Genomic DNA, 26739 nt, shown 5'->3' on the forward strand with positions numbered 1-26739 from the left:
ATTACCATTTCAGAACATACAAAGCAATGTGGTTAGAATATAATAGAATCTATGATAAATAAGTCATTAAGAAAAACTCTGAGAAGCTTACATAATTTTTCCATGAATTTCAGTATTAGCAAAATTAAATACAGGTTTCTATTCTAGCCTATGATAATTTCTTCAGCACTAAATAACATACGACACCTCACCAAGTTAAATAAACTTTTTTCACATACAATGATACAAAACAAAAACCAGTACTCCAATTTGTGTTACAAAAATACACCTGCTTCAGCTTTTGGAATAAAGGATAACAAACTTTCACCAAATAATTCATACACTGATGACAGTAATTGTCCTGCATCGATGTCATCCTTCCAGGCTTGAGCGAGAATGGAAGATACCTTCGATTGTTGACCGCCAACCTCTCTCCCCATTGTGTTGTCATTAGATATCTGCCGAGCCATCGATGACACGCCAACATTTGGAACTCCCATCATGGTCGAAAATGCACCTGCTGACCCTTGCATTTGCATGTCAACAGACATGGAGTTCATTGGTACCACACCCCCGGGGCCATCCGTGGCAAGTTTCTTCAATGGAGGTTGCTGCTGCTGCATTAGGTTTTCTGTGCTGGCTTTACGTTTGCCTTCATTAATCGAAAGGTCAAAATATAGAGCATAACTATCACAGTAATGGTTACACTGAAAATATGTAGTTGAAGAAAACATGGGTGCCAAAAAGTCAACTTTTTTTCATGGAGACCTTTCTAGTCATACAAGAGCACAAAGTTGGAAACTCATGCTTCTAATGCAAACTGCAATTAACTTGTATCTCCTATTTTGGCAATGAAAAGTTTGGACATAAGGGAATTCAACACATGAAGATTCAAGACATGCAACAAGACTCAGATATCACTTAATTGAATGCATGAGCTATCAGTGAAAGTCCAACAGTAGAATAACACATCTTACAATATTAAGGATCTCAATCTAAGGTTGTGTACTACGATTTTCCAAAAATAGTCTTACATTATAGATAATTTTGACTTCTTATTGTTGCTCTAAACCCGTGAAAATTAACACTAATTGTATTGGGTATGTATGTAGCCAAACCCACCTTCTGAGACAAGGTTTTCTTGTTTGTTGGTGTGTTTGGAATGTGGATAAAACAGAGGATTAAATTTCATGGATGAGATTTGTGTATTTTCACACAAGCTTCGTGTGTTTGGTACTTCTATCAAAAATGTATATTACTAACCTACATAATGAAAACATATTTGTTCATACTATTTTTATTAGTTCATACTTCATACTTATTTCACATAATCTATTTCGAACCATGGGGTATTAACTAGCTGATTTCTAGTAAGACCTGTCGCATTTTCTTTTTACCTACAATACATTTGTTCGTTATCTTCTTTCAAGAAGAAAATATTTTCCACTATCAGCCCTGCAATTACCCCTCTTTAGTTTGCATTTCTTTCAAGAATTAAAAATTGAAAAGTTAAAATGAGAGGAAACCAAAGCATACAAGATGTATTGAAAGGTATGCACACAAAGTAATTTATCAAATTCATCCATTTAAGAAAGGACATGCATTATTTTGAAACACCAGTATAAATCTCATTGATGCATTATTTTGAAACACCAGTATAAATCTCATTGAAGCAAAGTGAAGTCATACTTGACATAGAAATCATCGCTTTTCCATTGGGTCTAGAAGAAGCACGTGTTGGAGGAGAGAGCAAATTGCTGAAAATTTTGGCGCTTTCATGCATACATTGTCCAACAGCACACTGAAAGGTTTATGGCCAAGGTAATTAGCTAAAGAGATGTTTCTGGGAAACAAATATATTAATGCATACCAAAAACGAGGTATCTATATATATTAAAACATTGCAACTCACCAACAAGGCCCCATATACTTGCCATGCTTCCTGCCTCTTTGTTTCATTTCTCTGTTTGTCTGGTTGCATTTCCGGCTCGAGGAGAAGCAAATATGGCTCAAGGTTTGGAATTATAAACAAGCGAACCTATTCAAAGTGAAGAAGAATTATGCATCGGTTGGCACAAGTATAACTAGTTCTAAATAAAAAAAAATAAAATGAAGTTCATCCATTTGACCCCATAGATAGAGAAGTAATATTTTGCTGTTGTTGTGCACAACAACATGGATGGTAAAAAGGTATCATGTTCGTATAAAAAGCAGAGCTAAGAAGATACCAGTCTTGATCCAAGAGCTGCTATTCCTTTAATTGCACCATAGTGTTGAGGTAGAGCTTTAGTTGGGTCCAAAAATGCATGAAGAAAAGTCTTCGTCACTCGTGGCTGAAGATTATGATAAACATTCCCAAATCTGTAAAATTTCACAGATTAGGGAAGTGATATTACAAAATAGAAAATGATACGTAATATACAGGATCAAAATTTTCTTGGTTACAATCATCACAACTTCACTATTTACATAACCCATGGCCAACCACTAGACAACCTCTCCACATGCAATGGTTATGTTGTGCATAGGTACTTAGGTAGTAACCTTGTGCACAGGGCCACCCTAACCAGTGCAATGATGAAAGGGTGTAAGAAAAGAATTCATGTTTCTTCCAAGGCACAATCTTAAATTAACAAGTTGCAAAGCATGTCAAGGACCTATCACCTACAGTTCTTCTGGTCATTGACTATTCAATAGAGGCAGTTAACTTGGAGTCATCTAGATATAGTGTTCCATTTGAATCTAATTATATAACTAACAGCTCAACAACAACAAGAAATAGCATTCAAAACCAGAACTATTCAGATCTAAACAAGAAATAGCATTTAAAGGAGCTCTAATATAGTGGTGATCTAGATCGACATCGTTTAATAGAAAGAAGGTAACCTTTTGCATATTGAAGCAACAAGATTAGCACTGAAGTTCCTAAGCTCCCAGTGATTATCAGATAGTCTGTTTCCAATCCTTTTTGCAACAACACAGGTAATGATAGGTGGCATCAATTGATGTAACTAGCAGAATTAAATGAAAAAGAACAGAATTAGGAAGAAACAATAACTAAGATGACATATAACTGCAGTTATAGCTCAAGGTTCAGGAAAGTATAACTTCCCTTAAGTCTTTGCTTCAGTTAAGCATCCAAAATGGTGTTTGTTATTACTCTATTAATTCATTAAAATAAGGAAAGCTGAACCAGTTCACGATACCATAAGAGTTTGTCATATTAGCATGGAAGCAATCTTCAGAAGTTGATAAAATACAGATGTGAAGACATTTTCAATAACAGCATACTTACATAAAGCTCTATATGTATGTGAGGATTTTGTAGAATGCTCCGGACAAGACGCATCAAAGCAAATAAAAGTGTTAAATTATGCAAGTTTTGTGCCACCTGTTATGATATTGGGAAAAAATATTAAAGAGTGTTTAAGTCTCTTTTGTAAGATATGACTATATCATTCAAAGGTTAACCAAAAATGAATGTCACTGATATAAACTTGTAAGTACCTCATCAGCTACAAAGCGTGAGAAATAAGGAACCAAAGGATGGAGTCCCATGTCTGTTGCCAAGCTAATTAGTGCCCTTCTAAAGGGAATAGAAGCAGGCTTATTTAGAACTAGCTCAGTTATTTTGTCAAAGTAAAGCTGCAGAAGAAAAAAACAAAATTGTTGAAGTTTACCAATAAGGGGGAAAAGCAATCAAACATACCATAAAATAGTGTATACCTGAAGCTCCTTTGTTATTACGTGTTTAACAGGTAATTTAATGTCAACTGGAATCCCATCTTCCTTATACTCGGACGATTTTCTTATTTCTGTGGGAGCTGCAAGTAACATAGTACAAGCAAAAATGTCAATGCTGCGAAAATCAAGCCTTTCAATACAACATACAGCAAATCCATTCCCTCTAGGTGAAGCAATCTATATGGATCATACATCATATTTCCTATCATAAATCACATCTATGACAAACCATTTAAACCTAACAAAATAAAAAGTGCTGTTGATGAGAACAAAATTCAGAGTAGCAGATCATTAATCCAGCAGGTAGGCTCACTAAGTAGCAGATCATTATGAGGCAAATAGTAACCTATTATACAAAAGATGTGACTTCAGTTTAATTACTAGAAAAATACCTTCAACTGGAGCATTCTCAGGAATTGCAGGTTGTACACCTTCAATAGCCAGCCAATGACTGGTAATTGATGTATCAAGCGGAGCTTTTGGTAACGGTGCTTCAATCAGCTATTCAAATAAGGGGAAAATGTAAGAACATCATATTAGGAAGCAATTCAAATACTACTTTTACAATAGCAGCATTTATATACCTAGTAATATCTTACATCTTTAAATTCCACATCTTTGTCATCAATGTAGAACAAATCCTTGTGTCCAGCAGCTCTTTTGAACCGCAGAGGGTCATTAGAGGTGAAACCATATATTGGCTGATACATAAATATAAAGAACAACAGGCATAATAAGCAAAATGAAAACAAAATCAAATGAAAAGTTTTTTGAACAAGCTGGGTGAAGAAGCGATTTGGCACCAATTATGTCAATTTTAACCTTAACAAAAAGCAAGTCAAGCAGAAGTGTTTTGCCACCCTAACCGTTTTAAAGCAATATCAAAATATGAACCTGCCATACCAACACATGCCTATACTAAGAGACATGGTCATTTCAAAAAAGCATCTCTTAATAGGCGCACTATCAAAGCTTAACATGCTCCAACTTGAGTACCAAACGAAAAGTTTACTGTGTGAAAAAATGTATGATTGTATTGAAGAGTAATCTCACCAAATCAAAACAAGCATAAAAAGATATAAATATTACAAAATTTGAAATGAAAATTAATCACAAAAAGAGTAAAGCAAGGTTACCTCTAAATTCCTCAATGCAAGTGCACTATCAACATCATCTGCTGTAAGAATAGTTCTCTTTGAGTGACGCATGCATTTTATGGACTCCTGTACAATCCAAAATCAACAAGTGCATACGATAGAGGAGGAAAAAAGAAAAGTGAAGAAAAAGGTTCAATTTGAAACGGAGTAATGAAATTGCGCAATTTTGAACAAAACAGGAAGCACATTTTTGCAATAATAATGAAAGAAAACAAAGAGAAAGGGGGGAGGTTTATGAGAGGGACCTGCATGATTTCGCGAATTCGATACTCGAGATCGGGGGCGAGAGCGAAGGCAACATCAGGGGACAGATTCGTGATGCCAATGCTCTGTGCTATCACTTCGATCGTTTCTTTTGGGACCGTGCTCATCTCTCTCTCTCTCTCTCAGATTTCAATGCGAGTAGAGAACGGTTGTAGTTATGAACAAAAAAGCACAATTTGAGAGTAGAAGAAGGTGTGGAATTTGATATCGATAAGCATACGAAGTAGTAACTCAAATTGGGTTCGGTCCTGTAAGGTTTTGTTTCCAATATCCCCGCAAGTAGCACGTTCTTCAAGTTTTGCAAGGTTTGGACTTTGGAGAGGTAATTTTGCTTTTTTTTTTTTTAAATATAAATAAAGATGTGTTCATAAAGATAGATTTTTTAAAATAAATATATTAAATTGATTATTTACTGATATATTTTTTTAAAAAAATTAATTTTTTTCTTTTTATTATTTATAATAATTTAAATATTTTAAATTACAAAACTTCTAAAACTTTAACGTTTAGACAAAATATAAACTAATTCAATCTAAATCGCAATAACTTGAATCGGATTAAATTAAAAAATAGATTCAAATCAATATAATATTAATCTCAATCCTTTAAATAAAATTGGATTAAATAAAAATCAAATTAATATTATCTAAATAATAATAAATTATATCAATTTTAATATTTAAATTGATCTAAATTGTACTATTTAGGAGTGACAATTCGATATGTGTACTATTATCTTTTTAATACTGTAAACGAGATAAATAATAAAAAATATATATATCAATAAATAATCAATTTATTTTAGAGTTATTAATAAAAAATTTAAAAATTTTATAATAAATATATTGAAAATTTAATCTTTCTATTTTTCTATAAAAAATTTTTAATTGGTAATCTTTTATAGAATAAATAATCTTTTTAAATTGATCATCTTTAGTGATGATTTTAAAAATAAAAATTTTAAGCATGATTTCAATTTTCAATTTTTCACTCACAATCATAAATTCCAAAACAATACATAACCCATAATCTTACCATATGCTCTAAAAACTTATTTTAGAGTATAAATCTTTTTATTTTTTTAAATAATATTATAAAATATAATATTTTATCATATAATATTTTTCCTCACAAGATAAAAGATTGAAATAAATTATATTTCAAATTTTAGCTAAATCTATTAAAAATTAGTGCTTTTAATAACATTTAATATTAATTACTTGCATATTGCGCGAGCATTATAATTTGTTTATTTTATAAATAGTGCTTAAATTTATAATAATTTGATTAAGATTTATAAGCATACACATCATAGTTATATATTTATGGATATGAATTTACTAAGTATATATAAAATTAATTTTAATATAAATACATAATGTCATATCAACAAAGATAGTGACCTTTTATATTAATAGCATAGATGATCATTTAAAAAAAATCAAATATAATTAATCAAATATATAAAATATTTTATACTATCAATACATTAATATATTCATTAAAAAATTAAGTATTTATATAACCAAAAAACGAGTATGAAATTCGGATTCAGAAGTACAAAGAAGCTGGAACTGATGAAGCATTAGATTTTGATTGATAGGCAATACGTGGCACTAATATTCTCTTTGCACACGAGCAATCTGTCACATAGGAAACTCATATTTTTACAAGTGAGAAAACCCAGACATCAACCACTTAGAAAACGAAAATTGAGATACAATGCCATTTCAAGACACCAAGAATCAAAGAAACTTGATTATGTTGTTTCAGTACACACAAGAAGAAAGGAAAAGCTTTATAAGTAGGGTATTTTTGTGTCTACAAATATTTGACCAACAACCATATCACAACCACCAAAACCACTATCCCAACCACTGCTAAAAGCATGCACAAGCAGGAGCAACCACCCTTGGTACGTTTGTTTAAAACTGCCAAGTTCTTCTGGACACGCTGTTAACACAAGATAAACAGAAATGATGAGTTACAAAATAGAGGTGAAATATTGATGTTTCCCTGTTTTAAGAAAAGATATTAGAATTTAGAGGGATTTGGAGCTTTAAAAAGTAAAAGAGAAGATGCCATTGGAAAATGAAAAATGGTAGGCATGCATGCAGGAAACATGTTAAGAGTACAAGGGAACCACATAATAGAACAAGTTATTCTCATCTAGTTTTGCTTATGCATTTGAAATTTTGAAACACCGGCCAAGAGCATATATTTTTTTTTTTTTCCCTCACATTGTGAAATAATACACAAATTGATTAGTGCTAGAAAAAAAAAAGTTTTACCATAACCACAAATCCTTGTTTCTTCACATTGCACAAATTGATTAGTGCTAGAAAAAAAAAAGTTTTTACCATAACCACAAATTCCTACTGGTCCACATTTGACAAAGCATATAATGTAAAGTATATTACATACCAAACAAATGCATCTCTGTTCCAAAACACTAGTGAAATAAAGACTAACTATATTAAAAAAAAAAGAACAATAAAAATAAAAACTTCATACGTCCAATGGAAGTATCCAACAAGGGTCCTATCAACAAACTTAACTCACAGATTTATGCCACCAAAATTAAGGAATTTATAAACATGAAAATATTGACCTGAGCACAAAGCGGATATTACTATTGCAAGACCTTAACTGACTGAGCATATTGTAAACTTTGAGAACATTCAATTTTTATATGCCCAAACGGGAGATATGGTTCCAATAAAGTTAAAGGAGTGTTACCCTTAGACGAGAATCTGTAACATCTACATGTTCGTCCAAGTCATCCTAGCACAGAAAGAGAATATTCAATCTTAGAAAGGAGAGGAGAAAATGGTCTGTAGAAACAAGAAAAAAGAAATTTAACATAGGAAAGTAGCATACAATTAGTCTAGTGTGTAAACTCAGCTCTTCATTCACTGCTAATGCAATGTGCTTTGTACTTACAACAGTCTCCTCCAATTTTTCAAGGCCTTCATCTTGCTCTGCTTGAACACCACTCCCCCAAATCAAGATCTAAATTCCAAATTACAGATTACAGATATTATATTTCAATTTCAAACAATTCAAGTTAAGTAACCTTTCATAATTTGCCTTTGAAGTCCAACGAGTCCACTGTTATCCAGGCCAACAGTTCTGCTCATTGCATCTGGTTTTATTTCAGGACCAAATAAACTATCCCTATTTGCAAAGTTTGACATGTTCAGTGTTGAAGCCATTTGGTTAACTTTTGACCTTAAATTTGTAAGTGTTTCCCTGCGGCGATTCATCTCCTTCTCAGATCTATGCATCATTGAAAAGTGAAAGCATCAGATATCAATAAAGCAACTTCATCATATAACTTGACACTTGACAGATGAAAAGAAGACAATGAATGATTGATAATACATAGTTCCTTATGCTATTATCACATAACTTTTACAATGCAACTAAACAAATCTTAAGAAATAAATATTTAAGATCAGGACAACCCTTAAAAATGTACTGGACAATTGCAGTACAGTATTTCAGGTCCTAGTTTCTTTGCTGTAATAGCAAGATCTTCCTTAATTAGCATAAACAACAGCCGGACACTCACTTTCCAGGGACTTTAGATAAAAGAGATTGCAAGCTATCAAGTCTGGTCCCTAAGATAGTAATCTTCCTTCTTATAGCAGATGCATGACGCTGAGCTTCTGGTCCAGATGTGGATAATGAACTCCGCTCAGAAATCATGCCATTGATATCATCGGCGAGTTTCACTGCTTCATTATATTCCTTCATCCATGAGTCTGATGACGATGCCATTGGTCTGAAAATAAGTGAAATGGAATAAAAAGTCACTGCCAGACGATTTTTATTGAATAAATCATCAGCAAAAATTCATTTATTCTAATAAGATAATTAACCTTTTCAGCCCTCACCGCTAACAAATATTAAAGTTTAACTGTTAAGAGAACCTCGTAAAACCAATACCTTCATACATATCAAAATATGTCAAGTTATAGTTACCCCCACTTTTTTTAATTTAACACTCTTAGCTTCCTACCTACTCAGCTGCCTCAGGGCAAGCACTCAGCACTCAAACATATATATGAAATGTTCCCTTTGCATACATCACACCAAATGTAAAAGGGCTTTCCACTCACTAGAAATATATACGGCCAACTAATATTTTGGAGATCATAATTCATGTGCCAACAACATTGACTGAGAAGATATACATGGTTTTTCCCCAGCTAAAGAAACTTACTAAGATAGAGAGAAAGAAACATTACACTACAAACGGGTATCTTATACTTTTGCATACCTGATAAACACCAGTGCAGGCACGCACATAGAGGGAACAAAACAATAAACAATGTTGGCGGATAAAGATACATTGGAAGAAACAATTGCTGGAAAATAGCAAAATCCTTAATAATTCATCCTGAATCTTAGCCCTCAAAAGTCCAAAGAGCCACACTTTGGACGGAATGAAGAAAAAACAAAGGAAAAAGAGTGGCCAAAAACATGTCACAAACAAACAGAATAGCAACCAAGGTTTTCTTCCCATATGGCTGGGCGTCCTACTTGCCAAAACATTTGAACAATTGATAAAACAAACATTGAAACCAGTAAAAATTAAAACCTTTCATCTTGTGACAAGTGCACCCATTAGCTAATCCCATCACATGTTCCCTCATTTTCCACCATTATATCTCTACAAACAATTAGTCAACCGTCACATTTAGCAGCACTCCGGCAACCCAGTACCATCACCCACATAATTCTTACCCCGATCAAACTTTCAATTCTCCACAGAAATGGTGACTAATTCCCTCAGCAACAGTTCCCTCAATTTCAAATCCAAACCACGGTTGCTGTGAACCTCGGAATTTCCAAGCATTTTATTTTATGTTCTTTTAAAAAAAATCAAGTAATAACAAACAGCACAGACAATCCTTTAAGCTCATCTCATGATCACAGAACAGGGATAAGAAAATCACAAAATTCACCCGTCATTGGATACAAATAAACATAACAAACTTAAACATCAAAATTTCAATAAAATACATGATTCCTAAAGAAATTTCAAAACACACATCAAAATCAGACACGAAAACACGAAAAATTCCGGCGAATTAAAGGTCATCCAGCAGCGCTCAAATTACAATTCAGAAAAATTGAAGAGAAAATCGAATTTGACAAAACTATGAAAGGATCGTAAAGGGAACTCGCTTATACCTACTAAATTTGGGACGAATTATAAGTAGGGTTTCGGAATTAAGAGGAAGGGATCGGGTTTTCTTCCGATGGAGGGTGATGGATACGACGTCGTTTTTCGGGAAGACGGCGATGTACAAAGGAAAGTAGCGTACAAGAGCGGCACCAGGAAGGAGCACTAAAGCGTAACCGTTTCGTCGGACAGAGTCGTCGTCTACGTCGCGATGTTAAGAAAGCCGAAAAGGTCGTTCTGCACAGCGTCGTTTTTGGTGTCCACCCCACTTGCGTTACGCTGATTGTTGTATTGTGTATGTGTTTGTCTTTTACAGTTTTACTCCATTACCCCCGGGTGCGTGCTTGCTTAGGTGGAACTAAATAATAACAAAAAATTAATTGATTTTCACTTTCAAATAGATAATAAATTTATTATATATCACTAATTTTACAACTAAAATATGTCATATATCATTTTTTTATTATAATTAAAATCAATTTTTTTTAAACTAAAAAATTATCTCCTCCTCTTTCTTATTAATTTTACCTCCTCTTTATTAATTTTATGACCAAATGATACCATATATCATTTTTTTATTGTTCCTCTCTCTTTCTCTATCTCACCTCATTACTTTGACCACATTATCTCTTTTATTATTAATTATTAATTATTAATGACTAATTATAAATTTGACAATCAAAATATATAATATGACATTTTTTAATTGTATTAAATTAAAATTAAAATATAGCTATATTATATATTATATATTACATATTACTACTAATTTAATAACCAAATATGTCACATGACATTCTTTTATTAAAATTGAGAAGAAATATTTTCCTCCAAGATTAATAAACTTCCTTCCTAAATTCTTTCATCTATCTCTTTTTCTTTTTCTATTTCTCTCTAGCCCTCTTACTTTATATATAATTTATATTTTATATTTTATATTAGTAATTTGATAAATCAAAATGTGTCATCCGATATGTTTTTATTATAAATAAAATAAAATTTTTCTTCCAAAATTAACAAACTATCTCTCTTATTCTTCATTTTTATATTTCTCTCTTTTTTCTCTCATTTTCTATTTTTTCTATATTTCTATTCTACAAAAAATAAATTTAACAAAATAACAACATTCCATGGAGTCAAACTCCAAGCTCAATAATATAACATTTTATGAAGTCAAACTCCAAACTCAAATATAATATTCTATGGAGTCAAACTCCAAGTTCAATAATATATATATGCTATGAAAAAATCCGGAGAGTTAAAATGCCTGGTCAAAAATTCATACTCACAACTTAATTCATTTTTTCTAAATAAATCAAACTTAAACCATAATCGTTTTCTTAATAACATAAAATCAAATCATAAAATCTTTAAACCCAAATCTTTCTAAATAACTACACTTCAAACGAAACCTCCAATTTTCATAAAAGCTTCGACAGCATCTCCTTTAAAACTTGGACTTTTGCTACCCTTCAAGGGTCCCAACTACCAAATCAAACACCTTTCAGTCATTCAAATCATTCCTAGTATCAAATTATTTCCAAATCAAACCAATTCTAATATTAAATCTTTTTCATAAAAACAACCAATTCCAATAGCAAACCGTTTTCAAAATTGAATCACCCATCACATACCATATATACAATTCATCAATAATTCATTCATTTCATTCCTATCTTAAGGTTTTCTAGCCTAAGTTTTCACGTGACATTAAATATTAACTACAAGAAACCAAAATTATACCTTGACTGATTCTTCCCTAAACTCAGAACACCTCAAAAACCTCTCATTTTACAAGTCCCAAACTTCCAAATGTCAATTTCTCAAGCTTAATCACCTGAATTTCGTTCCAAACTGCCAAATTGAACTCCAAATCAACTATAACACAATTTATTTCACACAATATCACTATAATCATCATAGGGTTCACTAATTCAATGGCTCACAAGGGGTTTAATAGTTTCTTACCTTACCCACATATCAATTGGACAAAAACCTAGTGATTATCCGCTGCTAGAGTTTACCTAAACCATCAAAATTATTCAATTCCTCAATATTCAAACTCTAAAATTACGAAATTGAGGAGAGAGAGAGAGAGAGCTGGATGAGAAATACAAATTTCTTATCGCTTTGTTCTGGTAGAATTGAAGAAAATTTTGAGACGAATACGTAGCCACTAACGGCTTGTTAATCGAAATTCTGAATTGAAAGTAATGGACGATTGAATTTCGAAAACGTTAGGGTTCTTTTCTCTTTAGGTGAATCTCTCTCTTCTCAACTTATTTTGGTAGAAGAAGAAGAGAAGGGAAAAAGCTCATTTTTGGTGGTTTATAGGTTGGACTTTGGGTCTGATTTAAATTCGATTTAATTGGTTTGATTTATTAGCTCGGTTTTAAGTCAAAATTTTTAAAATTAGTGTAAAAATTTATATTTTTAATATTTTTACTCTTCTAAATTATAAAATTTAATTTTTTAATTTTTTAAATAATAATTAATTTATTGACTAATTATTTATTAATTTCGTGGTGTTTACACGGATACTTTGTCCTCCAACTATTCAGTTGTTTACTACATCTAAAGATGGTGATGTTGATATAATAGTAGAACGGTAAAAAATCACCATGACGTTTTACCCATGACATCCCAAGAAATAGCAAAAATGTCGTACACATTAAAAAATTATAAAATTGTTTACAAATAAATATTACAATAATCAGCAAAATATAAATGAAACTACTAAAAGATAAACAAAAAATTGTCTCTAAACTAACCAAGTACCATTCCCACTTTCCTAGGAAATTAGACTATCATCCCCTCCATGGTAGATCAAGTCAACCAAATGTGTAATGTGTGAAATCGTCAACTTACTCAAAACCTGGAATACAACAGAACATATAAGCATTATGAGAATTCTTGATAGTTCTAAACAAGCATGTGCCACCATGTAAACTCCAACTGCCTTAGATTTTACACTCTTAAAATGTTTTCGTATCAAAGGTAAAATTCTTGATTATCCTAAGGGCGATGAAATCAAGCAATCACATCTATGTACCAGTTGAAGGCTCTTTACAAATAGAACCTTCACTCACAAGCCCTTAAGCCAACCAGAAAGTTTAATAAGATTAAGAATAACCTATTTACCTTAATCACAAGTCATTAAATAAATTAACCTTAAAAAGATTATAGAATGGACAAAAGAATTTCTTCAACCACACAAGATTTAAGATGGGGAATAAAAAAGAAAGCAAAGGCAAGTTTTTCTCTATGAAACAACAATGCTTCTACAACAAAAATTTCACAAAAGAAAGTCCATCCATCACTAACTTGAATAGCTATTAGCTAAATAAAAATCCTGAATTAGAATGAATACATATTAAGCATGGATGTAATTTGAGTACAAAAGAGTGAAAACAAACAAAGTTAAATTCCAACATTCACTTTAAGGATGAACAAGTTTGGAAGCATAACGATGAAATTGAATCTTACTACATACAAGGATAGCAATAACCAATAAGGAATCGAATAAGTGTGTTCTTGGTATTTAATTCTAGTATGTTCACAGTGTCACTCAATATTGCAAATCAGAATCAATCAAATAATGTTATCCAAAGCTTCTAGACAAGTATTTGATAAGACTCTCACATGAGAACACATCTATCAATTTTTTTCATAATATATCCTATTCTTGAAGAACACCATGGAAACAAGTAAGAAATAATTCATAACAGCTTTAATTTAGTCAGACACATTCACACAAATGATAGAGATGATTTTTATTAAAGTAAAAAATAATAAAAGACAGGGATGGTGCGTATACATACCAGAAGGGAATATGTCTGAGTCTTTAATTTCAATTCGGCACATGTTGGAACCTCTTGGGATGGCACACAATTCTGTAGTGATATTGTATTTTTTCTTGCTCTTGCCCTTTTCATTCTTAAGCCAATCAAGATGAACAGTAACTGTTTGCAAAACAAGCCCACTTTTTAAGATATAGGCAATGAATCCCAGCTCATCTTTAGAACCTTTATATCCTTTGAATTCAATTTTTGTCAACTGTGATGCAAGACAATCAGGAACACAAGTAGGGGGTGTCCAGCTGCTAGAATTACCGGTTGGCACAGTCGAAATCTGGAAACAAGGTACAAGAGGGCTAAAAGGATGCAAGAAAATACCAGATCATGAATCAAAAATACAAAATAATAAGTGACAAACCTGCCCATCACTACACATCTCGAGAACTTGAAGCTTAGGACATTTGCAAAGCAGGTTTATAATTAGAGTAGGGTTGAAACATTCTAGCTCTAGATGAAGTAAACAACTGAATTCCGGAAAATCAAAAGCTGGGGCACCAAGTATGTACTGAAGCGGAAGACAAGCATAGGATCAAAGCTACAATTAACAATTGCAAATCCACAAGAATATTAACAAGATTTGAATAACCAACCTCTATTGCCGAACTACGCAGGTGGAGCTTTTTTCCTCTGTTGAGTGCATTTAGAAGCATATGTATATAATAGAGATCCTCTTCCCCCTGGTATTCTCCATGAACTTTCACCCTCTTCAAGGAATTAGGAAAAATTATCTTGGACGCATTTCTTACGTTAAAATGGAGGTAAAGATCTTCGAGGACCGGGCATCCAGAGAAAATTTTGTCCGTGGGAAACTCTCCACGGATGGAGAGTCTCATGGTCTTGAGGGATGGCAAATGAACAGACGAGATATTCTTTAAGCCTATGAGACCGTCCAAAGTGAGTGAAATGAGAGAATTGCAAGTGAAGATGCCACGTAGCACGCTGGAAGAAGGAAACCACATGAAGTTGTATGGATCCAGAGCATACAAAGAAAGATCAAGGTCCTGGAGTTGAGGTCCAATGGCGGCAAGCAACCAGTAATTCAGAGAACGATCATGGAACGAGCCTTCACCGGCGTAGCTGGATAAGAGACGGAACTTTCGGATGTCTCGAATCCTACGCTGCGCAAGAACTCCGTTTACGAAAGCAGAAAAGTGCATGAAGGACCAGTGGTATTGCTCGCCCTCGCCCTCGCCCTGGTCCTCGTCCTCGTCCTCGTCGAGTTGGAAGTTGAAGTCTTGGAGATGCTGCCAGAGGTAGCGCCACCTGCGAGAGAAGAGGCTGGTGGAAACGGCGGTTTTGGTGGGGAGGAAGGACAGAATGTGGCCGATGAGGGAGTCCGGTAGGTCAGTAATCCTGTCCATTATGCTGCTTTCGCCTTTCAAAAAATGTCAATATATAGGAACCAACTATATTATTAGCCAATTCAAACCAATCTTTTTGTATTTTTAATTTTAAAATTCAAAAAACTAGAAGTAGTGTCAGTTGTTTCTTTTTTTTTTTTTATAATAGACTTTATATTTTAAAACTAGGTAGTTCTAATTTGTTATACCTAATAAAAAATATTAATTTTGTTTAGTTACAATTTTTTATTTTATTATTTTAATTTTAATTTATTTTATTTTTGAATTGATATTAAATTATTACAAAATTATAATAAAATTAAAATTCAAATAAAAAACTAAAAAGATAAAAAATATTGTTTATGATTAATTTTAAAAACTAAAATATCTTTTAATATTAAATTTATTTAATTTAAATTAAAATTTTAATTTAATTATAAAAAAATAAAATAATTTTATAATTAATTTTAAAAATATAAAATTTTTTTTTAAGATAAGAGTTATTTAATTGTTTAAAAAATTCAAAACTTATATTTAAAAAATTATATTACTTTTAAGAATAAAATTATTTAATTTAAATTAAAATTTTAATTTAGTTTAATTTTAAACAAAATATAACTCATTTTAGTTTAATTATAGAAAAACAAAAATATACTATTTTAGAATTAGAGTTGTTTAATTATTTTGAAAATTAAATATTTATATTTAATTATTTAAATTTAAATTTCAAACACGAGTTAATACTCAAAATGACCTTTGAAGTTTGACCTCTGATTTAATTTAATCCTCGAATTTTCAATTCACTTAAATTATACCATGAAATTTTAACGCGTGCCTCAAGTTGGCGCTTCCGTCCATTTCCGTCGGAAAAATGATGTGGTTGTTCCTTCATCGTTGTGAGGGGGTCAAATTTCCATGGTACCAAATTCAAACAAACCAACAAGAAATTCTTTCAACATTCTTCCACCACCACCGAAATAATCAACCTCTGAATAAGCCACTTCAATTACATAAAAAAATTTTTTATTTTCTATTTGCGAATGTAATGCAGAAAAAGTGAAGAAAAGTAGAGCAACACTCATGACGGTACTGGATCCGAGATGAAGGCAGCAATGTGGTCAATGGAAAAGGATCATTGGTTCTGGCATTAATGGCTTTGAGACTGTAGAAGGAAAAAGATTGTAGTGTTGCACTGAAATCTTATCCCTCATTTTTTTTCAATAATAATAATAATAATAATAATAATTAAGAATTAAGTTTGAAGTGAGACAGAGGATGTAGTTGTTGTGAATGAACTAATTGCTCGTGCTTATGTAGATGAATGTGATGATAATTATTTGATGACTGAAAATGGATTAGAGAGAAGCCATGGTTGCATGAGGAGGAAGAAGAAGAAGAGGGAGAGCAAAACGACGTTGTTTTGGAACAAATAGCAAAACGAGGTCGTTTTAGAACAAATAGCAAAAACGAGGTCGTGCCAAGTCAGCTTTCCTGTGATAAAAATGAACGAAATGACCAATTTGAAGTATACATTATTAAAATTTTAAGATACAATTTGAAAAGATTCTAAAGTTAAATTAAATTGGGGAGAAAAGGACAAATTAGTCCCTGACCTTTTAACTCGAGGACATTTTCGTCCCTGAGCATTGGAAAATACATTTAAATCCCTGACGTTCCTAAAAATCAGACCGATCAGTCCCTTCGTCCGTGAGCCACCGTCAAACCAGACGGAAAATGCTGACTTGGCTCCCCTTATGCTTACCTGGCTCAACGGCGTTCCAGCGTGGCACGTTAGTGGGTTGGAGGATTTGAAAACAGGACACATAAGTCCCTCTAACTCAAAACGACGTCGTTTTGAGTGCTGCCCCTTATATACAGTCTCGTCCCTTTCCTTGTGTACAATTTCTATTACACCCACAATCCTTTGACAGAATTACATAAAACCCTAAAGAAGACCAAAGATCAAAGACAGGAATTGCTCTGTTTCTCCCTCCAAAAAAAACCACCATCCAGACTGAGAAGGTTCCGACGTGCATTAGGTGTGAATCCAGTCTGATTTGCCGTCTTCGTCACTGAAGGTAAGAATCAGTTCCATTGCTTATTGAGTCGATTGTGTAGTTCAATAGTAAAGAAAGAATGAACTGTTGTACATGCATGGTGATAGCAATGGTAAAAACTGTCTGTGCGTTGTAACAGTGAATTTGATTCAATGTTAGGGCAAAGGAAAGTTCTTGGTTGTTTTCTGTTTCTATTTTTTGTAGCAGATTGATGTATGAGTGTAGAGGTAGTTGATCGTTGATTTCTGTTCTTATTTTTTTCTCCAGATGGTAGATGTGTTTGTGGTGCCAGTTTTCCACCATGGAGGCAGTTTTGTTAGAAACAGTAATGGTTCCCTTGTTTATCAGAATGGAAAGGTAGAGAAATTCCCCGAAATGGACCTGGATTTTGTGAATTTTGGGGATTTGATCACACTTTTTAAAGGCTTGGGGTACCAGTCGTACAAGGCAGTTTATTGGTATGATCCATTGAGTGAAGATGTTGAGTCGGGGCTGCACAGTTTGACAGGGGATGCAGGGATCAATGCCATGCGAGAGAACAAAATGAAGAATACAAAGACGAATGAGTTTTACCTGTACTTTGACCACCCAGTTGATGAGCCTGAGATTGTGGAGGATGGTGGAAACAAAGGCAAGAGTCCTGTGTTAGAAGAGATTCAGAGTTCATCTTCAGATGATGGATATGAGAGCACCGAGGATGAGCCATATAAACCGCCACCACCCGGATATGAAAGTGAAAGTGATGATGATGATAATAGTGCTGAGGACAGAGCACGCAAGAGGAAGAGAGTAAGTAAGGGAAAGGAAAAAATTGTGTCTCCAAGAAAGCCATCTGCAAAGAAGCCATGTGCCAAGAAGCCAGCTGCAAAGAAGACAGGTGTGAATAGGAATAGGAGAAGTTGGTTAAAGAAGGGACAAAGCAGTGGAATGGGGACATCTGAGGTGAATAGAAGGCAGCAGGCCAGTATGAAGCCCAATATGCAGGAGCAGGCCAATTCTTGGCCCAATGATCAACAGCCCAACAGAGGTCCAACTGTGAGGTTCTATGTCAGTGCAGTCCCAGAGGATGATGATGATGACCCCATATATGATTACCATTCTGAGGATTTACACACTCCTAACTCCACTGATGATGAGTCCAGCAAGAACACATTTCCTGAATTTGATGATCATTATGCTTTTGGAGAGGACAGGTTTGAGTTGGGGACAAGGTTTGCAACTATAGAGAGATTTAAAGAAGTTGTAAAAGACTCTTTCATTTCTGAGGGTAGAGAGCTTAGGTGGATTAAAAATGATAGGGAGAGAGTTAGGGTGGGATGCATGGATGATGACTGCCCATGGTTAGTTCATTTATCATACAATAAATCACTGCAATGCTACCAGGTGAAGACTTACAAAAACGATCACACTTGTGCAAGGGACCTAGGAAGTAACGCTGTTGATCAACATTGGATTAGTAAGAAGGTGGAGAAGAGAATGAGTTCACAGCCTCATATGAGAACAAATGAAGCAATTGACTTTCTGAGAGAGGAGTTCTCACTCACTGCACATCCAAAAATGGTCTATAGAGCAGTTAAGGAAGCAAGGGAGAAGATAATGGGAAATGAGAGGGAGCAGTACAATAATGTGAGGGATTACTTGTTTGAAATTCTAAGAAGCAACCCTGGCTCCAGGGCAGAGGTGTGTGTAACTCCAATTCCTCAAGCCCCTCCACTATTTGATAAGCTGTATATAGGGTTAGAGGCATGCAAGCAGGGGTTTAAGAGTGGATGTAGGCCTCTAATCCACCTTGATGGTTGCTTCCTGAAAACATACTATGGTGGACAACTCCTAACTGCAGTGGCACAGGATGCGAATAATCAATTTTATGTTGTTGCTTACGGAGTTGCAAGGTCTGAAACCAAAGAGTCTTGGAAATGGTTTCTTACCCTACTTCAGGAGGAGCTGGGGGATGTGCAGACTCATGGTTGGAATTTCATGTCCGACCAACAGAAGGTAACACTAACAACTACTTATAATATTGATAATTGTTCAATTATTTCAATATGAATTCTACTGCAGTTAGACATTTATTCACTGAGGTGCCTAGTTTAATAATGCAATTGTTCAGAATTTACTAGTTATGTTTAATTGTGAAAACCTTTGTGTATTGTGTTAGGGATTACTGCCAGCTTTGAAAGAAGTGATGCCAAATGCACATCACCGAAACTGTGTGATGCACATTTGGAAAAACTTCATAAACCGATTTAAGGATTTGTACATTCGGGAGGTGGTTTGGGATTGTGCTAGGTGCACCACCATACCCGAGTTCAAAGAACAAATGGAGAAGCTCAAAGGTATTAATCAGGGGGCATGGGAATATCTTTCCAGGTTTGAGCCAGCAACTTGGGTGAAGGCGTATTTCTCCCACGGGCCAAAAGTGGACAACCTCACAAATAACATGTGTGAGGTGTTCAACTCGAAGATAGTAAACTACAGAAGCAAGCCTATCCTCACAATGTGTGAGGAAATTAGGTGCTATCTAATGCGGAGAATGGTTAAGCATAAGGAGCTACTAAGTGATTATACAGGAAAGCTTGCACCAGTTCAGCAGAAGAGGATGGAGCGTCTAATAAGGCCTAGCAATAAATGGCGTGCTGACTGGACAGGTGATGATGCACGCAAGCGTTTCGAAGTAACTCGTAAAGCTACAAAGGTGGATGTTGATCTCATGAGGCAGACCTGCTCCTGCAACAAATGGCAGCTGACTGGTTAGTTCTAATAAATGGCATTCAATGTTTTAATTTGTTGGCTGAATATGTTAACTTGCTGGCTGAATTTACTTTAATATATGGTTTTCATGCTGTTAAGTTGTTGGCTGAATGATGGACTTATATATGGTTTTCATGCTGTCAAGTTGTTGGCTGAATGATGAATTTAGTGTTATATATGGTTTTCATGCTTGCTGAATGAATGGTTAAGTCAAGTCTAGTTCATGCTGTTATCTTCTGTGTTAGGCATGCCATGTATCCATGCCATAGCAGCCATAAGGAAGAGGCATGATCATCCAGAGGATTATGTGCATCCATGGTTATGCATGGAGTCAATACACAAGACATATGCTCATTGTATTCAGCCAGTGCCAAGTGAGGAGTTCTGGACAAGGACTGAATATTCTAGGCCGGATCCTCCTATCATAAAGAGACCAATTGGCAGGCCAAAAGTACATAATAGACAGAAGGATCCAGCTGAGCCAATGATGCAACAGGGAGATAAGTTGAAGAGGTCATTCAAAGTCACTTGTAGTAAGTGTGGTTCAACGGGACATAACTACAAGACATGCAAGGGCGCTCCATCTGATCCCAATTGGAAACCTAAGACAAAGAAGCCCAAGAAAGGTTCCACATCTCATTCAATGGCAGTCATCCCACTGTCACAATCAGCTCCAAATGATAGTGTAAGTAATTTGCTTTAGGAGTTATATGGTTTGATTTCTTAACTATGATAGGAGTTTATGTGCTTACTTGAATATTTATTTACTAGTTCTGTTTTATATGTTTAGGAGTAATCTACTTGATTTATTGTCTATTTTGGTCAGGATGCTCCACCTAGTCAGGATACTCCATCTGTTCAGGATCATAACATAACTACTCAGCAATCCACACCTGATGTAAGTTACAATCTGTTCAATGTGCATGATTGATTATTGGGTGACTACCTTGTATAATTTGTATGACTAATTACAATGCTTGTCAACCCAACTCTCAACACAGGTTTCAAGTGGTGTCATCCCAGGTCCTTCCAACCCTGTGGCAGCAACACCATCAGTACCCCAAGTCAGGCCCGCACCAGTGACCAGAAGGACACCGTTTCGGCCTCCACTCCAAGTTCCATCTACAACGGCCCAAAAAACTCAAGCAGCTCCAGCGAGGATGAGGCCCAAGCAGAAGATATTCAGGCCACTAGCTCCACTATGCCCCACTCCACAACCCCCTCAAAGTCAGCCAAACTCCACTGGCCCACAACCACCTCAAGTCGTACCAGGAACAAGTGGATCACCTACCATTGTGCCTAAGAAGTGAAGATCTGTGTAGCTTTCAGTTATGTTGATTTTGTAGTTTGGCTTATGCCTTGTATTTTGTGTTTGAGGCTTACTTTTGACATGTTAAACTTCATCAAACTGTTCAGTTTAGGAGACTTTTTCATTTTGGGAAGATTTAGTAAACAGTGGCTATGAAAAACTTGAAATCTTGTTTAGCAATATAACATCTTCTTTCTAAATTATGTATGCAACTACTGCCTCTAATTCCTTAATGTTTCCAAGTTTATTTACATATTCAAAATATAAGTTTAACACACTAATATTATAACTAGAGTTCCATTTAGATTACAGGACCCATGACTTGCCAAAATGGCATGTTTCAATACACAACATAAACCTACAAAATGCCATTCTCTATCATGATTGCTATACTTCATCTCTCAAGCACTAGCTACATAAAAGGCAACAACAACAGCAAATATAATTACAGAAAACCACAAGGCTAATGGATTTTTCTTCTTCTCCAAAGCAATAATTTTCTCCTCCAAAACAGCCATTCTTGCATCCAGTTCATCTTCGTTTTCCTCTTCCTCTTCTACAACTTCAACATGTTTCTCAACCAAATCTCTGCTGTCACAGATGCAACAATTGCTTCCTATTCTGGCAAGATGCTCATCGACCCAAACAAAAAATTTGCAATGAGGTTCCTTTCCCTGTCAAAATCACCAACATCATCTACTGCCCGCATCCATCTCAGATCAAACCAAAGCAAGAATTTTTAAACTAACCTTGTAGAATGGACAACCCAAGAAGATTCTGTTAGGGTTGCTTCTGGTCCTCGACTTATACATTATTGCATAAACTCCACAAAAACACCTAGGGGCGACGGCGTCGTCTGGATGGTCAGCATGAACACCACCTGCTACTGAGTTTGAAACAGAATTTTCTTCTCTTACTCCACTAACGCTTCTTCTTGAGGTTGATGATGCCCCCTTCGTAGCCATTACTGAACTCTAAACAACTCTTCTCCTCAACACCAGCCACCACCATGAAGGAACGACCCAGACGAATTTTAGTATTAGGGCAGCACTCAAAACGACGTCGTTTTGAGTTAGAGGGACTTATGTGTCCTGTTTTCAAATCCTCCAACCCACTAACGTGCCACGCTGGAACGCCGTTGAGCCAGGTAAGCATAGGGGGAGCCAAGTTAGCATTTTCCGTCTGGTTTGACGGTGGCTCACGGACGAAGGGACTGATCGGTCTGGTTTTTAGGAACGTCAGGGATTTAAATGTATTTTCCAATGCTCAGGGACGAAAATGTCCTAGGGTTAAAAGGTTAGGGACTAATTTGTCCTTTTCTCTAAATTGGGATTAAATTTCAAAGGTCAATTCGAGTATCAACTATTCAGACACATCCAACCCATACAAATAAACAGAACAGAAAACCAATCCGAACCCGATCTAAATTCTACCCAACCCGGATCTAAGCCTATCCTTTCCCGTAACTTGTACCTATCATCGACAGACCTTGCAAACACTGTACTACGACGAGGAGACCTTCAAGGACTAGAGAAACCACTGCCATCCTTTTGATCTCATGATTACCACTGCTCATCCGTGGTGCTCATGGCTGCTGCTGCCATTGTGGACTGAGAAAGCAACATGGCCACTCTTCAAGAAGATCAACCCACCTCCATCGATGTGGCTTCCTGGTTTCGCAATGTCTCTGCTCCTCCCTGATTTCACCTGAAATCGCTTCTCTTTCTCCTTAGAGGTGCCGTTTTGCTGCGCCGTCTCCTGTGCTCCTTCCTAGCTTCGAATCGCTCTGCATGAGTTCGGGGTTGATGCTAAAAAATCTGGGTTAATCCCGGAATCGGAGTCACTACCTCAGGCTGGCATTGCGGCAGGGCGTCAACATCGTGGCGAGTGGCAAGGCTGTATGGTCGCAGAGACGTGGCATTTTGAGGCGGCAATGAGATGATGATGTTCACTAACTAGGATAGAGGAAAAGGAAGAGACGAAAGTATTTTTTTAATAAAATAAAAAAATAAAATAAATCCAAATTTGTTATTTTGATTTTTTTAAATTTAAATTTCACAAAATTTTAAAACTCCAAACATCATAAGAGTATCGTAACAGCCACCACCACCAGTATTTGTTTAGACGCCATTAAATCAATAAAAAAAAATTTAATAAATATATATTTTTATTTTTTAACGTATTTGTCAAATTTTTAATAATAAAAAAATAAAAACACTAAAAAATTAAAAATATATATTTTTAAAAAGTTATAATTTATATTTTTAAAAATTAAAAAAATATTTTTCACATAATAAATAAATTAAAAAAACTTTTATCTTATTTTATATAAACATAAGTGATAAATAAAAATATTTTTTATATAAAATATTTAAATATAAAATCACTTTAAAAAATCTTTTATGAGAATGACTTCCAAACAATGCCACTTAAATTTGAATTTTTTTTTTTTTTGTCAATGAATTGGACAACTCCCAACACTAAAAGTTCTATCACTACCCAGCTGTAGCTGGGATTTGAACCAGATATGTGACTTCTATGAGGCCAACATATTGGCTATTGGTGCAATGCCTCGGTCACAAATTTGAACTTAAAAATCTTTGTAGTTACCGGGAAAATGGAGGCCACTGGAAGAGAGAGGTCGTTGTTTGGGCCTAGGAAGGCCCAGTTTCTCTGAATCAGAGAATATCGACGCGTTTCAGTATATGTGAAATGTGACCAAGCAGCGAGCACTTGATATCTCTACACTGTCATCACCAAACTTCACAAGCCTCCGAGGTAACATAGTGTTGATGAAAAATACCTTGGTCGAAGTATAGTAATCTTTTATTTTGAATAATGGAATTTTGATTGAGAAGTATTTGTCGAAGACGGGAGGTAGGAGCAATCCAGTGTATTTAATCGAAGAAAGAGACAAATTAGAAGTTGATTGTTGGTGGGTACTCACGATGCATAAAAGAGTGAGAAAGGTTACTCAAGAATTAACGCACAAGGGGTTACACTTGAATTTGATTAGCTGAGGATTTCAATAAATAGGCGGAAGATCGAAGAATCAAATGTTCGAATTTTGCTTTAGAAAAAACACTCAATCATACTCATATTCTAACGACTTTTTGAGTTTGTATTCGAGTCATTTTTCTGTAGAGTTCCTTCCATATCGTTCTTTCTCGTTTAAATTTTCTGTATCTTTATTTTCCTTGCAGCTTTATCTTTCAAGCACATTTGTCTTTTCTTATTTCCCTTTCAAAGTTCAGTACTTTATTTTCAAAGTTTAATTTGTTTATCTTTCAAATTTTCTTTTATTTTTGCTCGATAGAAAGATCCTTTGAATCACTTTATAAAAATTGGTACTCATAAAGGAGTAGGTTTTACTCCCAGACGACTAGATATTGAACCATTTTCAATTTACTAAAGATCGATAAAACAAATTGGCACGTCTAATGGGACAGTTTAAAAATTTAAGTGTGTCAAATGATTGCATGTTTTTATAGTGTATGCAATTAAGAAGTGAGAAAATTGTACGCATGATAAATGAAGTTTCGAATATCAATGATGGTTCATTTGCAAGCGATAATGTTTCTGTAGTTGTACAGTCTTCAGCAGATTTAACTTCATGTCTAGAAGGAACTGTGTTGAATGAAAGTATGGTGGTTACTAGTTCCCAAATAGAGAATAATGGGTGTAATACGCACCCACGTAGTAATTATTAGTAATAAATTAAATTCTTTCACATGAAAATAATAACTAAAAATCTTATTATTTGATTTTTTAATCTACGGAGACCCTGGTCTTCTTAGTCGATGGAATTTTTTATCCCCTACAACTTTTTTTATAAAAACAATTTGATTTTATAAATTTTTTGTGTCATAATTTATAATATGAAGACAAAATCGACGTAATTTTAAAAGATTTATATTACAGGTAAAAATACTAGTAACTTCTAATTTGAAATATGTTATCAATTCTAAAATTTATATGAATACTAGCTAAATAATTTGTAAGTAAATTTAATTAAGTTTTTTTTTGGTTTTATTTGTCTATTTTTTAATTGGTTTTTAGTATACTAACAAGTATAATAACTCCTAATATGTACGTAATAAGATTGAAATTATAATTTTAAGTTGTTTTGTTAAAATTAATTTGAATTATAATAATTTGATTAATAAAAAAGTAACATATTTTAATTTGGTGTTAAATGTATCAACTCTAATATAGTTATTAATCATTTTTATTAATCTACTTTTTTTTTTTCAATAAGTCACATATATACTTAATGTTAAATTAAATAACCTAATAATACTTAAACTTACCAACAAACGTTTATATGTTGTTTTACTATGAAACAAGAACACATTAAAATCAGCTCAAAATGAAAAATAAATTATTAGATAATTTAAATTACAAAATTTTCTAATAAATCGCAAATAATTTAAAACCACTACAAAATAACTCAACACTCTCATTTAATAATGTCTACAAAACATATATCTGAAATAATATGATTAACTTAATTTTAAAATAGTTTATTAAGAGAATAAAATAATACAGATTTTTATGATAATATTAATATTCTCAAGATATAAATATAGAATAAGAATGTATTACTAATTAGCATTTAAAATTTATTAATTTTTTAATTGATAGTAATAAATTTTAGTAAATTTGATTAAGAGATTTAGAAATTATATTTTCATTATAAGTTCTAAAAAACTTCTCTATATACCACGTTCATGGTGCCAAGTGTCCTTGATCTTGCAACAATACTTTTGCAGACCATCTTTACTCTTTAGTCTTGATGATACAACATACAATTGACCATGGGTGAAAACTGATCTTAGAATGTATATTCCAACTTTTGATAGAGTTTGTCCCTCATACTTATTTATTGTTATTGCAAATGACATAATAATTTGAAATTGTCTTCTTTAAAATCTGATTGGTAAGGTTTCGTTATTTGGAATTAGATTCAGTGTGTTTGGATAAACATTCGTAGACAGATGTAAAAATTGATTTTGTATAATTGATTTTGATAAAAAATGAATTGTTATTAACGTAATTTATGTTTGGTAATATTTTTATTCAAAATG

General features: G+C 33.9%; 3 protein-coding genes across 3 annotated transcripts; all 3 read right to left on the reverse strand.

The window, feature by feature from the left end:
- Positions 1–40: 40 nt before the first annotated feature.
- LOC130980821 (transcription initiation factor TFIID subunit 6-like) lies at positions 41–5451 on the reverse strand. The gene is made up of 12 exons (XM_057904481.1): positions 5126–5451; positions 4860–4946; positions 4323–4424; positions 4116–4224; positions 3706–3803; positions 3487–3624; positions 3275–3370; positions 2866–2990; positions 2208–2340; positions 1892–2017; positions 1669–1780; positions 41–631 (listed from the first exon to the last, which is right to left on the reverse strand). Exons 1-12 carry the CDS (start codon positions 5249–5251, stop codon positions 255–257), a joined length of 1629 nt encoding a protein of 542 aa, XP_057760464.1. The 5' UTR covers positions 5252–5451; the 3' UTR covers positions 41–254.
- A 1262-nt stretch (positions 5452–6713) lies between these two features.
- Positions 6714–10650, reverse strand: LOC130939891 (syntaxin-52-like). The gene is made up of 6 exons (XM_057867959.1): positions 10347–10650; positions 8719–8931; positions 8221–8423; positions 8025–8125; positions 7884–7928; positions 6714–7097 (listed from the first exon to the last, which is right to left on the reverse strand). The coding sequence occupies exons 2-6, from the start codon at positions 8925–8927 to the stop codon at positions 6966–6968; spliced, it is 690 nt and encodes a 229-aa protein (XP_057723942.1). The 5' UTR covers positions 8928–8931; positions 10347–10650; the 3' UTR covers positions 6714–6965.
- Positions 10651–13002: 2352 nt separating this feature from the next.
- Positions 13003–15556, reverse strand: LOC130965594 (FBD-associated F-box protein At5g60610-like). The gene is made up of 4 exons (XM_057890366.1): positions 14786–15556; positions 14554–14700; positions 14160–14469; positions 13003–13213 (listed from the first exon to the last, which is right to left on the reverse strand). Exons 1-4 carry the CDS (start codon positions 15554–15556, stop codon positions 13203–13205), a joined length of 1239 nt encoding a protein of 412 aa, XP_057746349.1. The 3' UTR covers positions 13003–13202.
- Between the last annotated feature and the right edge of the window lie 11183 nt (positions 15557–26739).

The sequence above is a fragment of the Arachis stenosperma genome, chromosome 1, assembly GCF_014773155.1.
Source record: "Arachis stenosperma cultivar V10309 chromosome 1, arast.V10309.gnm1.PFL2, whole genome shotgun sequence".
NCBI lineage: Eukaryota > Viridiplantae > Streptophyta > Magnoliopsida > Fabales > Fabaceae > Arachis > Arachis stenosperma.

Bases quoted from the DNA above. Each gene is read 5' to 3' on its own strand.
- LOC130980821 (XM_057904481.1), bottom strand. From the start codon at position 5,251: ATGAGCACGGTCCCAAAAGAAACGATCGAAGTGATAGCACAGAGCATT. The intron at 4,947-5,125 runs GTCCCTCTCATA...TGGATTGTACAG, and splicing joins GAATTCGCGAAATCATGCAG to GAGTCCATAAAATGCATGCG. The intron at 3,804-4,115 runs GTATTTTTCTAG...TGTTACTTGCAG, and splicing joins TGAGAATGCTCCAGTTGAAG to CTCCCACAGAAATAAGAAAA.
- LOC130939891 (XM_057867959.1), bottom strand. From the start codon at position 8,927: ATGGCATCGTCATCAGACTCATGGATGAAGGAATATAATGAAGCAGTG. The intron at 8,424-8,718 runs GTGAGTGTCCGG...AATGATGCATAG, and splicing joins TTATCTAAAGTCCCTGGAAA to ATCTGAGAAGGAGATGAATC. The intron at 7,098-7,883 runs GTAACACTCCTT...TTGTGTTAACAG, and splicing joins TTACAGATTCTCGTCTAAGG to CGTGTCCAGAAGAACTTGGC.
- LOC130965594 (XM_057890366.1), bottom strand. From the start codon at position 15,556: ATGGACAGGATTACTGACCTACCGGACTCCCTCATCGGCCACATTCTG. The intron at 14,701-14,785 runs GTTGGTTATTCA...CTTCCGCTTCAG, and splicing joins TGCGTAGTTCGGCAATAGAG to TACATACTTGGTGCCCCAGC. The intron at 14,470-14,553 runs GTTTGTCACTTA...CCTTGTTTCCAG, and splicing joins AGATGTGTAGTGATGGGCAG to ATTTCGACTGTGCCAACCGG.